General features: G+C 37.8%; 1 protein-coding gene across 1 annotated transcript in view; it reads right to left on the bottom strand.

The window, feature by feature from the left end:
* Positions 1-20,107, bottom strand: part of pappaa (pregnancy-associated plasma protein A, pappalysin 1a) — an 88,227-nt gene that overhangs the window by 50,582 nt on the left and 17,538 nt on the right. Inside the window, exons 8-10 of the mRNA XM_043240426.1 lie at positions 15,210-15,708; positions 4,595-4,723; positions 3,482-3,573 (exon numbers count right to left, since the gene is read on the bottom strand). Coding sequence (XP_043096361.1) covers positions 3,482-3,573; positions 4,595-4,723; positions 15,210-15,708 — 720 coding nt within the window. The remainder of the gene's footprint in view (positions 1-3,481; positions 3,574-4,594; positions 4,724-15,209; positions 15,709-20,107) is intronic.

Here is a 20,107-nt window from a genome sequence, read left to right as displayed (position 1 = left end):
GTTTTAGGCATATATTAATTTTATTTTATTTTTACACCAAAATAACTGACATGGTTTATGAATTTAAAATCTTTGATCTCAAGATCAAAATGTTACTATTTAACCCCACAAATTTAAATGCAATTAATTTATCTGAGAGGTATACCACATGCATTTTCTACAGTTTTCTGGTCAGGATAGTAGATTTTTAGTCCTGGTAAATGATATATTTTAGAGTAGTGAACTGCATCTCACAAATGAATTTATATAATCAATCCAAGTGAGGTTTGTGCACTTTTTTTTTTAAATTGACAAGTTTGAGGTTAACGTTTGTGATATTTCTGTATTGAGTTTGATTTATTGCACTTTTGAGCTATTTATCTAGTTACTATGACATAGCCTTCAAATTGAAGGTGTAAGGATTGAAAATACTCAAACTATTATGATATACTTTGTAGTAATTGTTCTACGGCAGGTCTTAAAGGGTTAAGGACCGTGAGTGGAACATTGGTCTGTATTACTCACTTATTAGGTTGGGGAAAAAAATTATTTATGATTTTCAATATGGAAGTCAATTAAAAATATTTATATCTATTATCTATTAGAGTTCTAAAAATCATAAAAAGTTTCCTATTTCCTTCCTCGTTTGTGTTTCAAGACCACACACAGACGAGATTATTGGATATCACAGGCAGTATACATCCACACTTGTCAGTGAGTTCAGCCATAAATGATACTACTAGTCATGAAAATGTTTTCCTTTTTTATATGTGCGTAAACAGCTTGCATGTTTTTTCCCATGTCAATGGGTAGACAGTTTCTCCTTTCATACTGAGGACAAACACCACAGGTCACTGTGTCATACTCACAGCATCACATCAGAGAAGAGCCAGTTTCTGTTTCTGAGAGAAACTGGACCCACTTCAAATCTGTGATTCTTCTTCTAAAGTGTTCACTTTGATGGCCTAATGTGAGAAATATTCAACACGTGTGTCACCACATGGAGTTGTGCAGAATCACAACAGATGTTTTATTTTGCAGATGGCTGTAATGTCTTCTCTGTGTCGTTCAAGCAATTTACATCAGCGAGGGTCAGATTGTCCTTCACAAATGTCATTTCAACTCATGCTGCAAGTCCCAGTAAAGTTACCGGCCAATCGCAGGAAAGTTTCTCCGATTCTGTACTTGCGGATGTTAATTTTGGAATCTAGACTGCCTATCACATCTATACTGCCTTCAGAATCCTACCAGATGAAGGCATCTTTGCAGACAGGATGTTGCACAAACATTGGTTTCAGATGTGCCTAGATGCCTTCCTACCTCTGAAGGCAGCTTTTTTTTCTGGACAGATCAGGTTTTTCCAGGGCCATGAGTGAGACAGGAGCACTGTTGAGTTCAGGGATTTTTTTTTCCAGGCCGTGAAGCTGCTGTTCTTCATTCAAGTGTTTTACTCTTTCCTTTTTTCTCCTCACTATTTCTCTCCCACATTGTCTCTCTATTCACTCCCACTCTCTCTTTTTGTTTGTCTCTCTGGCATTTTATATTAATAACTGGATATTAGTAATTCACTTAAAAAGATATAGAACAACAGTGTATAAACTAAGGAAGATACCATTTGCACATTTACATATATTTACACGTTTACATATTTTTACTGTTTGGTCATGCAGGATAAGACATTAATATGTGCTTTATTAGTACTAATATTTAGCCAATATGCTAATAATACACATGCTAATAAGCAAAGTAATAGTAAGAATTGGTCCCTAAACTGAAGCGTTACACAAATGCTTCTAAAGCATGTATGTATAATGTTAATATCTTGTTTTACTAATACAAAAATAATAAAGAAAGAAACAAAATCAATTAATACATGAATAAGTAGGTATCTGTGAATACTTTTAACGGACTTGAACAAACAGATTAGAAATGAACAGTTGTATTTTGACCTAAGGTTAACAATGACTAATAAATACTGTAACAAAGGTTCCGCTCACTGCATGTTCATGCATTATTAGTAATGCATAAACCACTGTTAACTAAACTTTGTCAAGTGTTTGTACCAATTTAACCAACTACCAAATCAGGTCAGTTGAACAAAATTAACTGCTATTCAGAATAAATTTGAAAGTGCCAAAAATAATGATAATGAGCATATGCTTGGTGATAAAGCGACACAGACTCTCTCTTTCTGTCTGTCTGTCTCTCAATGTAAGGGGTTCCAGCAAGGAGGACGAAGGCTTGCCGTGCCAAGTTGGCTCGAGCCTCTGCATAAATTCCTCTGCTCAGCTCTGCTGATGTTGAAACGAGGGGCTGCAGAGGGGGACAAACACACGCGCGCACGCACACACTCACACACACACAACTATCGTTCACGTGTCCTTCTGCACAACCTACAAAGTTATACATGCATGCACGTCTGCGCCACACCACACCCATGGCATGTTACACTCCTCAGATGAGATGAGCAGGTGGTAGCTTCCCTGGGCAACTCGATTCTGACGCCAACATAGATAACACTATATTAAGATTAGGAAAACCAAATGCTATCTTTTGGTTCAGCAGAGTGCAGCTATAAAAACAGAATCAGTTGCACGGTCAGAAAGACAAATGCTTCATTCATGATGGTGCCTGATGGTTCCACATAAAAACAAAAATGTGAAGCTGCCACACAGATGTGATTCCTTCAGCAAGTAAAAAGTCTCAGTGAAAATGTGTAAATGTCTGATATTCCGAACAAATAAATGAATGAACGAATAAATGAACAAATAAAAGTACTTAAACAATTGCCATGGCTGCAATTATTTGATCCAAAAATGTAGTAAAAACAGTCATATATACATATATATATATATATATATATATATATATATATATATATATATATATTTTTTTTTTTTTTTTTTTTTTTTTTTTTTTTTTATTGTCACATGATTCTGAATTCAGGATATAATAAAAATCTGATTATTTAAAAACATTTAAGTGGGTGTCATGAATGGGGTCTATACCATGAGAAGTATAAGTGTCTGTTTTAGACTTATGAGGGTCTTTGCGTTCGCAACAGAATGTATCCTCCCGCTGTCTTTCAATGACGTAATCCTTCCTTAGGCTTTTACCATAAAAACGGCGACCGGAAAGCATTGTATTATTAATACTACAGAGCAGGAGAAGGTGCCAAGACAATCTTCATGAATTTGTTAGTGTGTTCATTTTGAATTAAACGTGTTTCAGATTTTACAAGGATGCCATAATGCCGGTGATAAAAAAAATAGCTTTGGCTCTGGAGGGAGCGAATAAAAGAGCTCAGCTAAAGTGCTGCTCTCGAAGATGCTTTTTCGGAGTGAGACGATAACACATCTCGCAAAACCGTCAACCGAAACTGATGTACAGCAGTGACTACATTTAAAAGCGTGCCACACTTTTTGACGCTCAGTCGTAGCAGTGTGACAGATGACGGCTGTAATGAGCCGCTGATGCACTTATGCTTTTTCTCTACACTTACCAACACAGTTAAAAAACGGCTCCTTCTTGCAGTGGCCGGAGCAGCCGTCTCCATTCATTGTGTTCATATCATCGCATTCCTCTCCCTGGGACCTGAAATAAATCAATACATATGTAATAAACATTATGATGATTTCCCCTGGTGGATATGAATCTGTGTTGCTAAAAGCATGAACATCTGAAGCCTGCAGTGTGGATATGGCAGTATATTTTCTAACAACTTTAAAATGTTATGTTGAAACAGCACAGATGAACCTTAAGTTTAATCTGATGATGATCTTTATCAATGCTTCTAAATCTTTTTGACTCCGACTATTCAGCACGATATTCAAAGGCCTCATATAATGTAATATTTATCATACTATAACAAAAATGTATTTTAAAAGATTGTAAGAGTGTATATATAGTAACACTTAGGCAAAACTTGGTAAGGGACGTAGGTAAGGGATGTAGAATAAGGTTGAATAGAATGTTGTGACCAAATAGCTGGCGGTAGCCACTGACTTCCAAGGGAAAAAAATACTTTCTTTCTTTCTTTCTTTTAATATACCAATATGAAATGTTGGAAAAAAGCAAATATAAGCTACTTTTAAATATGAAAGTAAACTGCTAGAAGGTGGAAGTGAACAAGTGACATTGCATCAAAAAAAGTTTTTGCATTGCAGAAAGTTTTGCATTAGTTAACACTAGCATTAACTTTTAGAAACAGTCCACAGATATTTGAATTCTAAACTGCTGCAGTATGTACCAGAAGCAGCTAAATAAAATGTGCCAGGGTTTATGTATTGAACTTTGTTCTAGCGCCCCTTCAGTGGACGTTTCTTTTGAAAACTACAGTGATGTGTATTTATTGGTACGTATTTTGCCTCTCGCTAAAAAGTGCCCCATTTATACCATGAGACCAGGTTGGTTTAAATGTACTATTAATAATAAAAATATTGTATTGTTAAAGTTCTCGAAGGCCTTTAACTATGCAACACAATATACAAAGCCTCTTTTTTTTACTTTAATAATAATTTAAATAATTTAAAGCCATCTTGCAACCCATTTGAAAGTTTGCTGAGACTCACTAGTGGGTCCCGGTTCACTGGTTAAGAAACATATCAAAACCCACCTCTGGATGAGACCATCTCCACAGTATGGTGCTCCAAGGCGGTGTATCAATGGAGGCGATGGTTCACTCACGCTCCGACTGGAGATTGTTTTGATCTGGTAAGTATAAACCCCACCATACTCGACTTCCCTGGAAAAACAACACAAAAATGTCAAAAATTAAAATACTTGTAGATCTGTAATATTTTGCAGGATATACAAACAAAACAAAAAACATGCACTGTAAGAAAAATAGTGACTAAATTAAATGCCCCTGACTGCCTATTGTGTTAATAATAAAAATTCAAATATGAAACAAATATCACAGAACTCATTCGATTTCAAGACGCACTTTAAAATAAAATGTTTTTTTTAATTCACGAATTTCCAAATTTTGACATTGATGAGACTTGTTCGTTTTGTGGCCTTATGGATGAAACAGCATTATTAATAGATGCTGGATTTATTTTCAGAATTATAGATATAAATGAACAACTGCAAGATAAAAAAAAAGTCATAATATTTAGAAATGCACTCTAAAAGGTGCAGTTATGTTTTGTTTTAGTTTTTTCCTCACGTAGTGGAAACAGTCTTCCATACTGATAACAGCTCCCTGAAACTAGTATAATAAAAATGGGTTTTTGCAGGGTGGGATGTCTATTTTTGCCCCTAGCCCCCATTAATTCCCCTATTATTTCCAGCATAGCGCAAACACTTTCTGTACTAAATTTGTCAGGTTTACACACCAGGGTTTATGAACTAAAGGATCGGTGTCAATCCGACACAGCTCTTTACACCCTGAAAACTCTTATGTAATCGTAGTGCCAGTTTAGTGCTGATTCTAAAACTGCAACACACTCGGCTGCTGGTGGTTGAGATCAGGTCTGAGATAAAAGATATCCGATCTTGTGATGGTCTGAGGAGGAAGGCTCTGTACCCAATCTGAACCATGTGAGATGTCATGAGGGATGAAGTTGTGCTGAGACAATGTAACCAAAACCTGTTCACTTAGTGCTTGGCTTCTAGGAAAGGGTCAGGGCATTCTGGTGGTGAAAGATTGGGGTGGCTGACACTAAGCAAAAGAGGCCAGACATGTTTCGTCTCTCAGCTGTAAACAAATACGAGTCGCATCTTCTCATTGTCATATTGTGCTCAGAGTGAAAGAGAGTACTGTCTACCTCAAATGTTTTTTCCATTTACCATTTTCCTTTGATCGGTACAAATGCATTTAGTGAAAAATGGTGAAAAATGAAAAGAGCCCACGCTCAGGTTTCTAGGGGCCCTTGTGAAATAGAAGCATACACAAACAAACTTTATGCAATGTCTACACTTAATAGCATGTTAATACGACACTGAATGGAAAGTAGTTAAAAATGTATATTTGGTATAGTGCTACCAAATGATCAATCATAAAAAAAACTATTTTGGATAACATAATATGTATGTATACAGTGTATTTTTTGTACATATACTGTATATTGAACAAGTACATGGAAATATTTTTTTAAAAATATATACTATCTGTGTGTGTATTTATATACTTTACTTTAAGTACTTTGAAAAGTGTAGTTAAAAAAGCAATTGGAAATACTGCATTCAGGGCTGAGTAAGTACATCTTTAAAGTGCCCTTATTACGGATTTTTGAAAATGGCCATGTGAATGAAAATGATAAGTGAATGAAAACATCCTGCAAAGTTTTAAATCTGAAAGCGCACTGTGTGTTACTGTCTCTCAAAAGAAAGAGTTGACTCTGATTGGAGTCATTTTTAAAACAACTCCCAAAGTCAACATGAAACATTAGCATATTGCCTGCAGACTTGTTGGTCTTTTCATGTTGTTCTGGAAGAAAATGTAAGTTCATTCTTTGCCACTGGGTGCCATTATTGAAATGGTAAAAATAGAGTACACAAATAGCGTACACAAAAAAAGCACTGTGCTCACAAATCCTGATTTATCGGGCATTACGGGCAAGATGAAATGGAAATAAGACCAATCAGATCAATAACCGCAAATTACTGTTGCGCAAAGTTGGTTTGGAAAAAGCGAGTCATTTGGGAGTCGATGCGCAAGTGAGGTAAAAATAAAAAGACAATGAAAGCCCTGTTGTTAGGGACTCCCAAAACCAAAATATAAACCTTTCATTACCCATAATAGGTAAAATAGCCCACTTTAAAATATCCATGTGACATCAGTGGTTCAATCTTAATGTTATGAAGCTACGAGAATACTTGTACGAGAAGCAACGTGGAACATGCATGCATTGTGGTATTCTTGTAAACAATCATTGAAGACTGACACTGATAAAGGTTGAACGTGATCATTCCATTGTTAGTCCTGCATAGCCAGACCTTGAAACAGGGTCCTGGAAAATGAAGCTGCTGGCTCTTTGATCGCCCCCCTAGTGGCTGGCTGCAGTACAGGTCATAAACCCTGCCCTCTCCATCTAAAAGAATGGGACTTGAGTCGAAATACATAAAATACATTTGCAGTAAAAAAAAAATTCCAAATATGGTTTTAGCCATAATTTATGGTAGTTGTCACGCTGATATATGTTTAATTATTTGTTTTGGTGATAAATTTGATTTTAGCTAATAATTTGATGCTATAAAAACGGGGCATGTCGTTGCGGTTGATTGGATCTTTGGGAGTTTGGGCAATAGGTTCCAAACTAATCTCTACTGCACAGACTATGGCTTCAAATTAAATCATTTACGTAAGATGGCAGCGGCCATACTGAGATGATTTGGCTTCAATTTCCCATAGTGAAAGGAAACAGAGACGCATCGTCCATCTTTATTTTTGCAGTCTATACTTGAGACTGATGGCTAAAGGGTTGGAATCCATGGCAGCTTTCATTGACAGAATTTTTGGGTGAACTAAGTGCGTTTAAAAAAAAAAAGTGTTTAAGTACACAAAACTGGTCCTTTACTATTATTGCATTATTGGCAAGTACATTTTTAATATGTGCATATTCGGTACAATTAAAGTGCACTTCTTTTCACAAGGCCATTATAAAACAGGTATGTTTGGACAAGCCCCACCAATAGACAGACAAAAGAAAGTTATGCAACCCAGCTAGCACAGCTAGCTGCATGTGCATTTTTTCTACTCATTTCCACCTATATTGTAAACTACAACCCACCCACAAAGCTACAAGAACATGTGTATTAACTAACAGACCCAAATCTCTCAGCTTTCCAAAACTACACAAACAGACACACATGAACACCAGTCATTAATTGAAAAGCCAAGTGAGAGGAAAATACACAAAGCCTTCATTATTTGCATTTACGTTGGACTCGTTTCCCCAGAGAAATGCAAGCACTTCTCTGCTGATTAACAAAACAACACTGCCAAATTGCCAGAGCGCCACGGACATTACATTTATTACGAACAGAGTAGGTTCACGTGAGGCCAAGTGTTTTTGTGCTGCCATCAGCAGAGTTATAAGGTGCCTGTTCTAATGGGCAGGGAAGCAGTAACATTTAATAAGAGGCAAAACAAATCATTCAAATTAGCACTTGACATAAATGACACCAGAAAGAGGTTTACACTGCAATTGCCTGTGTTTTGGATAAGGGGAAAAACATCTGTGAAAGTCACATGAAATGAAACAAGAAAAACACAAATAAGTGTTGCATAGAGAAAAGCAATTTACACACCACACATACGTGCCACACATAAATCTCCAGTTTCAGAACATGTAAAAAGATTTATAACTGATTTAACTGTTGCTGTTTTTGAGATTCCAAGTGTGTAAATAAATGACAAGCTGATTGGGTGATTTCCACTTTAAATAGGAAGAAACACCACACCTGGTTCCTCAATATAAAATCTCAATCCTTTTTAGTTTTAATAGACATTTCAGTGTGAAAGATAAACAGATACATTATGTACCATTGTTGAAATTCTAGAATAGGTCAGGCCAGTTTCCATACAGAGAGGTGCCAAGCTCATTTTCACAATACACCTTATTCCAGACCAAAAGTTCAAATGAGGCTTCCTAAACATTGTCTGCGTAACTCAACAAGTCAGCACTCAGCATGGCAATAACAAGGTGGAATGGGGAGAAATAATAGTGAGTGTGCATGCAAGGAAGAAAAAAGGAAAGACAACAAACTAATGAAAAAAACAAATGAATGAAAAAGATGACATAAATAGAAACAGAAAGCAGAATTTAGGAAGGCCAACTATAGACTTAAAAGAGCACTTGGATGGTCCTGTACCAAAGATCAGTCAGGGCTGCCAAGTCTCTTATATGTATGCTGTTACCTAATTTCCAGAAGACACAATTTAACCTGTAAATTCACTGTTTAAAACTGTTGAGGTGGCTTATCTTCCTACTCCACATTTTGAAGACCGTCATGCATACTTTTTTGACATTGATTTTTGGTGCATGTCAGTTTCCTCTATTTAGCCTTTCTTCTGCTTAGACCATTCTTATTTATGACTCAACATTGAGGATGGTGTGGTGATGATGATGATCCACACAAATGACTTGGACTTGAAGACCTTTAAGAGCACATATTACACCAGAAACCATGTTCCCTAAATCACTTGTTTTTATATGGAGCCCAACATACATTATACATTATCATGAAAATGTCCATAGCTGTAGTATTTTGTTATTTCAATCTTGAAAATTCGGACAATGTATTTGGTCTTGGTCGACTAGTTCTGTTACACGTGCTGTTACAGAGCAAGTGTGGAGGCTTCCTATTACCAATACAGACATACTGCTGTGAGCATGTAAGGTATGCTGCTGCTGCATGAATAGTCAGACATAATCCTCCAGCATATCTAGACAGGAGGAGCTGGGGGAGGTTAACAATAGTGCAGAGCTTCTACTTACTAAGCTAAGGAAAAACACACCCAGTGCTGATGTAAAATAATGTCAGATGAACTGTAAACTGAATTTGAGTATGGCTGTTTTTAGTTTTCAAAAGAGAATGTTCAGATCATTGTATAATTGATCATTGCCATCACTTCCGAGTACGCATGCCTATCCCTATGGAGAACCAGCTCCACATCCTATTGAATAAAAAGACATCAGCCTCCAGACGTTCTTCCTCACACATGTTCTGAGGTGTTGAAGAAATCAGTCTCCGAGCATGCCATCATCCTCTGCTCAGCATCCACCCTTTAACACAACTTCATCTGTGACTTATTAACGCACATGTCTCATTGTATTCTCAACTGTACTGAACCGGTGCAGCTGATGATATGTCATAATGTGTCATGAGCCAGCCACTCTTGAGAGATCAACAGGCCTGCCAATAAGCTTATGTAATAAATATATGTTGATGACACGTTATGAAATAAGTTAACATGTCAACAGAATTGAGCTTGCAGCTTATCGGCTAAACACTGGCAGAGTTTGATTCTGATTCTCAGTAGTTAACTTATAGATCTTGTGTTAAATGTTCTCCTTCTGGAATTCACAATAAGAAAAAAGAAAGACTTAATACTTGTTGGAAGACAGATACATATCATGTCTTATGAGGTGCTTGAAGACGAGAAAGTAGCTAGTCAAGTGACCTCCAGAGAAACACCATATGCATACAGCAATAACAAGTGTTTTCTGCAAAAAGAATAGACAAGATTTTGTTGTTCTCACTAAACAAACTACCTTATAAAGAATTCAAACTCCACCAGTGCCTGCACGTAGTCACATTTCCAAAACCACAGTGGATTAGGTTTTCCTTGTATTTCTAGGGATTCAGTCGGGATGATGGAACTGCAGTAATACAGCAAACACACCAATGTAGATAAATCATTAGTTGGGTCATCCCCAGTTGTTCTGGTTGAGAAGTTATGTCAATCATATATAAAGGAGATCAACTCATAGCGGTGACTTTAGAGAGAAACTCCAACATTTCCACAGTGTAAATCTTCCTTCTGGTAAACAGGGATTACTGCGGTCAGCTATGACGTCTAAAGCTCTACAGCGGTGTATAGCACATGCACTTTCCCTATGCAACCTTACATATAAGCTATATGCCAATTTTTTTTCTTCTTGGAACATTTTGGATCAAAACCAATTAGGAGGATCTTCAAGTAAACGTGAAAGGTCACCATGTTCGAAACACCTAATTAACCAAATCACAATAAAAAAAAAAATCAAAAATCAAAAACAAACTATACAATCTAGTACCATTGGCCTTGATGCAATTTTCTCTTGAATGTACTTATCCCGTAAGCTGGATAAAGCAATTTTCCAGTGAGATTAAGGACTATGTGGCACCAAATCAAACCTCGGTAATCGTTCCATCATTGGCATTGGAGCTGGTAGGAGGGTGGAGCTTCTGGAATGCCATTACCAGTGGACTTGACATGACAAAGGTGAGAGTACAACTGGTTTAGCTGCAAAATTTTTGCTAAAATGTGAATCATGATTTTTTTTCCATGGGAATTAAGATCACGATTCACCAAATTTTCTTTCCTTTATTTTAAACTCTTACCCCTTAAAGTAAAATGTAAAAGCTTTTAACATAAGTTGTTTAACATAACAGAATGTTAACAATAATAATAATGTAAAAAAAAAACTAAATAGAACCTGTTCTTTTTTCTCCAACTGGTACAGAACCTTAAAAAGTTTCTAGGTCAAGAACACTAACCCATCAACATTTTGAGGTTTCAGGGAGGAACCTCTCTAATTTCATGGTGACGCTTCAGATGATTGTAGAGATTAGTGGTGTTAATCATCCACACACTGTCCATATGGACCTACGACATAGCCTTTATGGCGTAGACTACGCATCATTTTTAATTTATACTTTGGTGGCGTTGTCTGTGTTGACATGCAGAACACATGCGGACTGCTAGTCTGCAGTGTCATGGGCAAATTGCTGGTGTGTAACCTGCAGTACCTCAGCTAAAGCCAAAGAAGTGCCTCGTTGGAGAAGCATATAACCATGACAGTGAAAAATAAAAAAAAGTCATCAAATCATAAAACTACATAAAAAAACACAATGGAAGGAAATAATGGCATTCTCTGCAGGGACTTGGACCATGGCAGATCAACATTATTTTAAGAAATTTTAAGAAATTTAGATTTAAAAAGGTTTAACATTGAAATATTAAAGTGCTCATAAAAACAGAAAAAACTCCAGTACACATGGAGCAAGGTCCCAGCACTTTTGGTCAGCATAGAATTGATACGCTGTTCGATTTTTGCAGAGGTTCACATCAGGTACGACGTAGGCCTGTGCAGGCTACTGCACAGGTTCGACGCAGAAGTATAAACTGGGCTTTAGACCAAGGGGGACCAAGTTCCATGAAGCTGGGGCCCCTAAAGTGGATGAGTTGGCCAGTTGTCTTGGCCTCTCTCTCATTGGCAGGGGGGTCCTGTCAACTCAAAGCAGGGGTGCCCTTTGAAGCCATGACAGCAAAGAGGGCCAGGTCAGGGAGAGGAATAGCAGATGGCTGGGGGTTTTCTGAAGGCCAGAGTCACATGCATACAGGGTCAACCCCCCTCCGTGATTTACTTCTATGTTCCAAAGCTTCATCCCTACTCTCATATTTCTGAACAGACCTTAAGGTCCCATATTGTATGAATCCAAAACCCAAGGCTCCCCACTTAAATTAGCGAGCAAGTGCCAAGTGAGTGAGACACGGGTGACCCAAATTAGGCAGAGGTGTCAGAACATATTTACCAAAGATCAATATCTTTCTTGGATCCGAGCTGAGGTAATGAATGCATTCAGCATGGGACCTCAGAGTATGTGATTGTAATTGATTCAGATCTCAGAATCAACGTCACTCAGAAAACAGACTCTCAAACCCAGCTGTGAGTTGACCACAGTTTACTTGAGCCAAAACCTTACCTACCTCAGATTAGATCAAAAACACGTCTGCTTTATTCAGCTACAATATAGTGGAGAAAAAGCTTACACACTACAGTTCTATAAACTTCAGGAAATAGCGAGCGAAAAAAAATGATGCATCTGCACACCTGCATAAGTACAGTAATGCACTCTATTGCCATAGACAATATACTATATTGTGTCTTCAGTGACTAGACTTGCAAGCAGCAGGTGTCATCACTAAGGGTCAGTTATCACTGATAGTGTATCATTATTTAATTAATCGCAACACCTTCAGTAGCAATGTTTACAGACAACCTATGCTATCAGAAGCAAAAGTACAAAAGCTGACAATGGAATGGTACACAATGGTACACCTAAACAGTACACCTTATTTAAATCAAATGGGTATATTTTGGTACCTTAAAAAGTAGATATCTGTCCCTAATTGTACACATTATCACTGGAATTGTACATATTGCAACCTTTTAAAAAGGTACTGCCTCAGTGATAGCTTTTTTTCTAGGGTGTAATAATATGTTAATAACCTGTTAATAATTGATGGCTCTGTTAGAAAATCCTAAAACTTCATGTAAACACCTCAAACCAGTTAAAAGCAGTGGTGTCAGTCTTAATCTGTTAATAGGAAAAAACTGAATATGCAAACCACATTAAACCTTTAAAACCCTTCATCCATGGCATTACTGTACTTTAGTGCCACGAAATACGTACCAATAAGTACATACCGCTGCAGTTTCCAAAAGCAATGAACACTAGTGGCTTTTTTTTTGTTTCAGTTTTGCATTTGTTAACTCTGTCAGGTAGGTTTAGGGTTGGATTTGGTGTAGGGCATATTTCCAACATAGAAAATTAACTTTTTGCGACAGTGAAAAAGACTTTTTGCGTGAATTCTGAACCATTGCAATATGTAACGGAGGCAGTTACAGGTTCACGTATTGTGCAGTGCAGTAATGTACACAAAGCACGGTGTTGCACGAAAAAGTGTACAGAGATACGTATTTGTTATGAGACCAGGTTAAATTTTTCCAATAGATTCTCAATTAGCAGCATTACAAACGACCCCATCTTACACCCATCCCTCTACTGTGATAATTGTCTGTGCAAAGCCAATCTGTGCTGGTGGTAGATAAATCTATGATCGGTACATTTGTCCAAAATTTTGCACTCTGCAAAGTTGAGCTACTATATCAGTGAACAGCAAGTTAAACCCTCAATTTTGCATGCATCCTAAAGTGGCCAATACAGAAATGCTGACCAGAGACCCAGTATCTGGCCTTAAGTGGGAAAGCGTTAGTATATTACTGCCTAAACCAGAGGTGCCCAGTTGAGGCCAGAGCAACCTCAAGATGGCAGAGCATGTTAACTGGCTTTCTGATGCCAGGAGCTGGACTGAAATCAACCGGCAGCTGCATCCTTCTTTTTGTTTCTTTTGGCTTTACTCGAGAATTGAAAAAGAACAGAGAGACACCACAAGATTTGAGCAGGGATTTGCTGTGCCTAATGCTGACCAGGCACATTTCGCACTCCAACTTTCAATTACATTAGTTTTGTTCTGTGGTAAAACAGTTCCAAATCAAAGACAAGTTCCAAAGTCAATACAAATTTTTCTGGAAGAGGTAGCAAGAGTATCTAAACACTAGCCAGAACCTAAAATCATGTAATTACAGTAAATAATTTACCAGGAATACTACAAACATTCTTTTTTAAAAAGAATTGTTAAAATCCTTACTGGGACTGCCCTTGACTAAGTATTTTTCCGGTTGACTAATAGTTCCTTTTAAGCATTAATCAACTAATCGTGCATTTATTAATAAACCATTTATATCTTTATAATGAGCGTTTAATTGCCTATAGCCTAAAACGTTGAAGTATACACAAAAAGCTTGCCACAGCACACCAGCAAAAGTAATAATTATAAATGTTTCAGAGAAAAACAGTAAGAAGGCTGCATTAACATTGTAATAGTGTATTGATAAATTAGTGATTTCTTTGTTTTCTTTTAAGAGATAAAGTCAGCAACACTGACTCCTCTTCTACGCAGTAGTAGATGTGCCTGTATGCATGTTTCATACGGATTACATAATCTGAGAATAGGCCTATTTGTTTACCATTTGAATCGACTCATTGAAAGTAGACATTTTGCTGTCTATTGATATGTTTTTCATCTATGTAGGCAAGTATACAGAGTTTCATATCAAGTTCAAAGAGGGGGCAGAGAGCATGTTTATATATATATATATATATTCTGTTTGCTTTCATTTTTTTACAAAAGCACAATGTTTTGTAGTTATTGTGAGTGCACACAAATCTTTACAGATTTGAAAATGCATTACACTTGCACGACCAAAAGTAACAGTATTTTATTTTCATGAGGTGAGCTCATGCTGCCACTATCTGTCATGCAGTGAGCTACTGTTCAGCTTCCACACTCCACACAGTCACTTGAACGGCACACATTTAAGGTTCACATTAAATTGTGCAGAACTGTGAAGTTGCTACTTACCTATTTCACAAGACAAACCATATTTGAGGTTGATGCATGATTGGATGTCCTGCGTGATGTACTGTATTACTACAAACACCAGCCATTAACGATCTGTCATGAACTGCAGGACTTTAAACTGTGGATATATTTTATGCAACTAAGAGAATAATCAAATTTTGGTAAACCAAGACTCCGATCGACTAACAGATAGTCGCCTTTCAGGGGCAGCCCTAATCTTTAAGCTATGTTCAGTGTACTCATTGCTTTAATTACCATGTGAATAAGTAAACTAAACAGCAAATTATTATCAATCCCAAAAACTCACCTGTCCACATATCTTCTCATTGAGTCTCTTAGCATGACGCCCTGGGTTGAGTGAAGAAACGCTGGCTGGCGCAGGAGCAGATAATGCAGTGGCTCGCATTCTCGACAGAGTGGGCAATCAGGTTTAGACGTGAGCAGAGTGGCATCAATTTCCAAATGTTGCTCCATGGTGAAAAACTGCACGCCATACACCTTCTCATGCACATCCAGCTTGATGGTCAGCGGTGTGTCGCAGAACAAATTACTGGGACCCAGAGACAGGTTGTTGCCACTGACAGTCAATAGGATGATATTGTGGATGGCAGGCAGAACTGTTTCCTCCTGGGAGGAGAAGGTCACCCACACCGTGAGGGAGTCAGGGACCACCGGATATGCAAACTCCAGCTGTAACATGCAGCCTTGCAGAGGGCAGGGGGGAGGCACCCTTCTCAGATCCATGCCGTTATGTGGACTCCACGTGCGGACGCTGGGCTCGCATGCCTGCTCCACATCTGGTGGTCCTAAGAGATGCAGCAAAATGCATTACAGTCTAATACAGTACTTCAAAGCTACATCTACTTGGAGTTTTCACTTAGGGTATGCAGTCTTCCTTATCGATATTCCTTTATCAGTTAATGACAGGACAATTGCAAAGGCAGCTGCGTACAATATAGATAAAAAACAATTCTTGTGGTATAGTAGATTGGGTACTACAGTAACTTGCGACTTTTGTAAAACTGCATTTTAGTCTTATCTTTATTGCATACTTTAATGATGTTGTGGTCGTCTTCGACTTATCTTAGTCACAAAAAATGGCCAACAACTGAAACGCTACTTACTACTTTCACAAAAATCCTAAAAAATATTTACGCAAAATTACTTCAGTGCAGACTTCAGGGAGCATTCCATCATGTTACCACTAAAATAAAACCAGTAACCCAGTTCAGTGTTGTATCTGAACTTAAGCAGGAACAATAAATCGTAAGGTACAGCAGAAAAAGGAGTTGCACATAATGAGAAATGCAGCCACACATTTGATGCATAGAGTTGCATGTTGTTAAACTCCATCTTGTCCATCCATTTCTCCTTCACATTCTCTCTCATTTCTGTGGCAAAAACCAGAAATCCGAGCGACCCGAGGATGAGGCCCGCACAAGGCTTTCAGTTTCAGCCTGGCAATTACCTCTCATGTGCTGCAGTCCAGCCATATTTGGAGTCAACAGCAACCCATTTGACGGGGAGTGACGTACCCCAACATTCATCAAATGTGGGGAGAAGCCAGGGCACTGCAGACAGTGTGTTCTCCTGCTTTTCCTTTGTGCAATTCCAAACTGGCAACAGCAAAAGCCATTTGCTAACCTCATTTCTGGGCAGTGCACAAAATTCCAGTGTTTAATCAACTGAGCACTGAGTTTTTCGCTTTCCAGGCCACATCATCTCAACACGTTTATTATTGTGAGTATGTGTGTGGCCAGGATAGAAGTAAACATACGATAAAAATGTCTTCGATACCGCAGGTTTACGTTCTCACCTCGCTTACACTGCATTTGACCAGTCACATAACTTTTCAAGATGGGAGCGTATCTTCCTGCAAACGAATACATGTTAAAAAAATGGGGGCTGTAATGAATATATTCATCAGGTAGTCATTTCACAAGATGTATAACTCATCTTTTATCTAAATGACACCACTGTGGACTAATAACCCTGTCCCAGTGGTATTGGAGTCAGGGTTCAGCCACCACAGCAGCGATGGACTGGTTTTCAAGGTGACCTGACAATTCGGCCATGAATTAGTGCCTTGCATTTTCACTTGATTAGCTAATCCCATCGGGGTATTAGCTTGTCTAGGAAAGTGCTCATTCATGGAAAAAACGGAAGGTGGGGGGTTGGTGTATTGTATGGCTGAAAACGTCCTGCTTAAGGTAATTGCGGTACATTGAAGTATGAGCACAGGTCCACTTAAGCAAGCTTCTGTTGGTGATGTAGAATCATTTATCAGTAAATGATACTGAAACAAAAAAGAATAATTAATGTTGAAGTGAGCTGCATCTTTCCTAGAGCTCCTGTGACTGATGGGGAGTTAATTATTAAACTAAAACTTAAAATTACATTTTCGTTACTTCTAAAATAAACAGTGCTAACTGAAATAAAATAGATATCATGATAAATATACAAATTGTCAAAAAAAAAAATCAGCAAACATTTGGCAGTTGCAAAGTGACTTGCATTGCATTCTAAGTACACGTTTAATCTTTTTATGCATTCACTGGGAATTGAACCTACATTCTTGGTGTTGTTTACGCCATGCTGATACACTCGTTTACTAAATACTAACTGAATCATTTTTTTCTGCTCTGACGTCAGTTTTGTGCATTCCAATTGTTACTTAACAGTTCTAAGAACTGTCAAGGGTTCCAGTTGTGTTTCCACGTGAGCCTGGAACGGCGCGGCAGCTCAAGGTACATGTCTTTTCAACATGCAGGATCCTCCATTGTGTTTAGTTGTTTGTCTTAACTGAATGGTTTTAATGTATTTGTATGATTGGAATAACTTACGCAATCAGTCACGAGACATAAACGGGCCAATAACATTTAAACAAACAAGACTGATATAAGGCTTCATCTGGCGGTATTTTTATTTTTTATTTAATCGACAGATCACCTCTATTCCTCTCACAAATAAATCACTTTGCTTCAGAAGACATGGAGTATTAATAAAAAAAAATATGACTGTAGTAATGTCTGCCTGTTATATCTTGTGTTTTATTGACCAGTGGTAGGTTTAGGGGCAGGGTTTGGGTTACGTGCTCATAAATGTGTAATATAAATAAAACTGTTGTGTTAATATTATTACCCAAAATATTATTTAATCATGACAATGCAATTCCCAGTGCCTTTTTCGTTAGCATACTGACACCAAGAGTTTTGATTTAAAGCAAGGGAGAACTTATCGAAAAAGTACGTTAAAGGGTCCTGACCAAGCGTCGATGTGGGAAAAGTTGGGAGTAAGAACTTGTAAAGAAAATTAGGTTGTAGTTCATCCGAGTTGACAAAAAATACCATTTGTTCTCTGATCGTACTACAGCAAGTCTGAAAAATGCAACCATAAATGACATTTGAGAGCTGCAACAACTTTAATGTGAATGTTCATCACACAAAGCTATCTTATCTTGGCAGTATAAATCTGCTACGATTGTATGGAAAGCAGAAGCTCAAGCATTTCTTTTAGTGTTTTATGGGTTTCTATAGGTTAGATATTAGAACGGAAATCCAATACATCATGTTCATGAGTTTAAAGAAAAGGTGATAATTAAATAATAAAAATGTGTATTAAAAGAAAATAATTGTAAAATAGCCAAAGTCAAAGAACTGTGAACATGCATGAAAGAGGTAAAAGAGGTTCAGCTGACAGATTCAGATAATCCCTTTATTACATTTAAATAAGAAATAGTTGTGTACAAGTACTGCATTTTTGGAAACTGATTACATGTACATGTAGTCAGTTACTTTCCAGGAATGGTTATAAACTAGGTTATGTGATTTATGTTTTAAAGGATTTATGTTTTACTCAATAGAAGCACTGTGTCCAGGCCACATAAAGGCTCTGTGTTTTTCTATTTGATATTATGTATGTGCTGTATGTGTATGTGCTGTGCAAAATGTCTTATCTACAGAAAAAGGACGTGGAGGCTGCTGAGCCCATCTACTGATCGAGAGGGAGAAAACAACTGCACCTGGTTCTGTGAAGGACACCCTGAGTGGGAGGAAGACCCAAGCACAAGAATATAAATATTGAGTGAAATGTAGTGTGAGCATACAGGACTGCCCTGCATGCCTTGATGCTGTTGCTCTGTATCCTGAGCTCAGTCTCAATTATTATGACTTTATTAAACTAATTAAGATAGTAAATTTAAGAGTAAGTCTCATCATTGACAGACCTGAACCTGGGAGGGAAACAAGGAAGATTTTCCCAACGCTAGGTTAGTTAGATTTATAGTTATTAACCTGTGGGGTGAAATACTATGTCACCACTAAATTACTATTCATTTATATGTGTGTTCAAGGAGTTACACTGCTTGCAAGTGCATTCATTTGAATTGGCAAACTGATTGAAAACTTGATGAGTTGACATTACTCCCATGTCAGAGTAATAAGCCAGTTTTTCTGCATTAGTTTCACCCTTATTGCCAGTGCATTTACTCATGTAGAGGAGACATGGGTGCTCTTTATTTTCTTTTTTTACATTTCGCTCTAAAGCATGGACCGCACTGACCATAAACTTAGCTGGACAAGTTTAATGCACACACAGCAAAGCGAACCCATATATTTGAGCGTTCAATCAGCTGCACATGCACATGCAAGTCCATACAAAAATAAAAATAAATAAAAGATTGGATGCACATGGATAGTGTGAGTCAACAAAGCATATATGCTGAGCACAAATTGGAGATTAAAAATTAAAACATTCCTTAACATGTGGTCAAACTGCCAGAGACAGATATTTTGTCACTAAAAGATGAAGCTTAGGAGTTGTTCCATTCACTATCAATATCTAATCGGCCCAACCAACCCTTCAGTCTGTTGGTTTGCATTCTTTGCCTGCAAACCACGTGTGATTTTCTGTGGCCTCAAGTGCCAAGAGTGGGTTGTATGGTTTCCAATCTGCAGTTGTTTTCCCCCATCTAACTTTCTCTTGTGCATTTTTTTTCTCCTTCTGCTATAATTCTCCTGGCTGTAAAGATTTACGAGAGAGGTACTCCGACTCGCGTAGGCTGAGAATACGAACAGCAGGAGTGTCTTGAGGACATGAGCAACAAACCCTGTGAACTCCACGGCCGGCAGGTGGAGTGGCAATGCCATCGGGAAGACGAAGCAGAAAAAGGTGGACACTAAAACGCCGTCCCTGGCTGAGAAGCAC

This window comes from Puntigrus tetrazona, chromosome 5 (assembly GCF_018831695.1).
Source record: "Puntigrus tetrazona isolate hp1 chromosome 5, ASM1883169v1, whole genome shotgun sequence".
In the NCBI taxonomy this organism is placed as follows: Eukaryota; Metazoa; Chordata; class Actinopteri; order Cypriniformes; family Cyprinidae; genus Puntigrus; species Puntigrus tetrazona.
The sequence above is the reverse complement of the archived record's forward strand: the minus strand, read 5'-3'. Positions and strand labels throughout refer to the sequence as shown.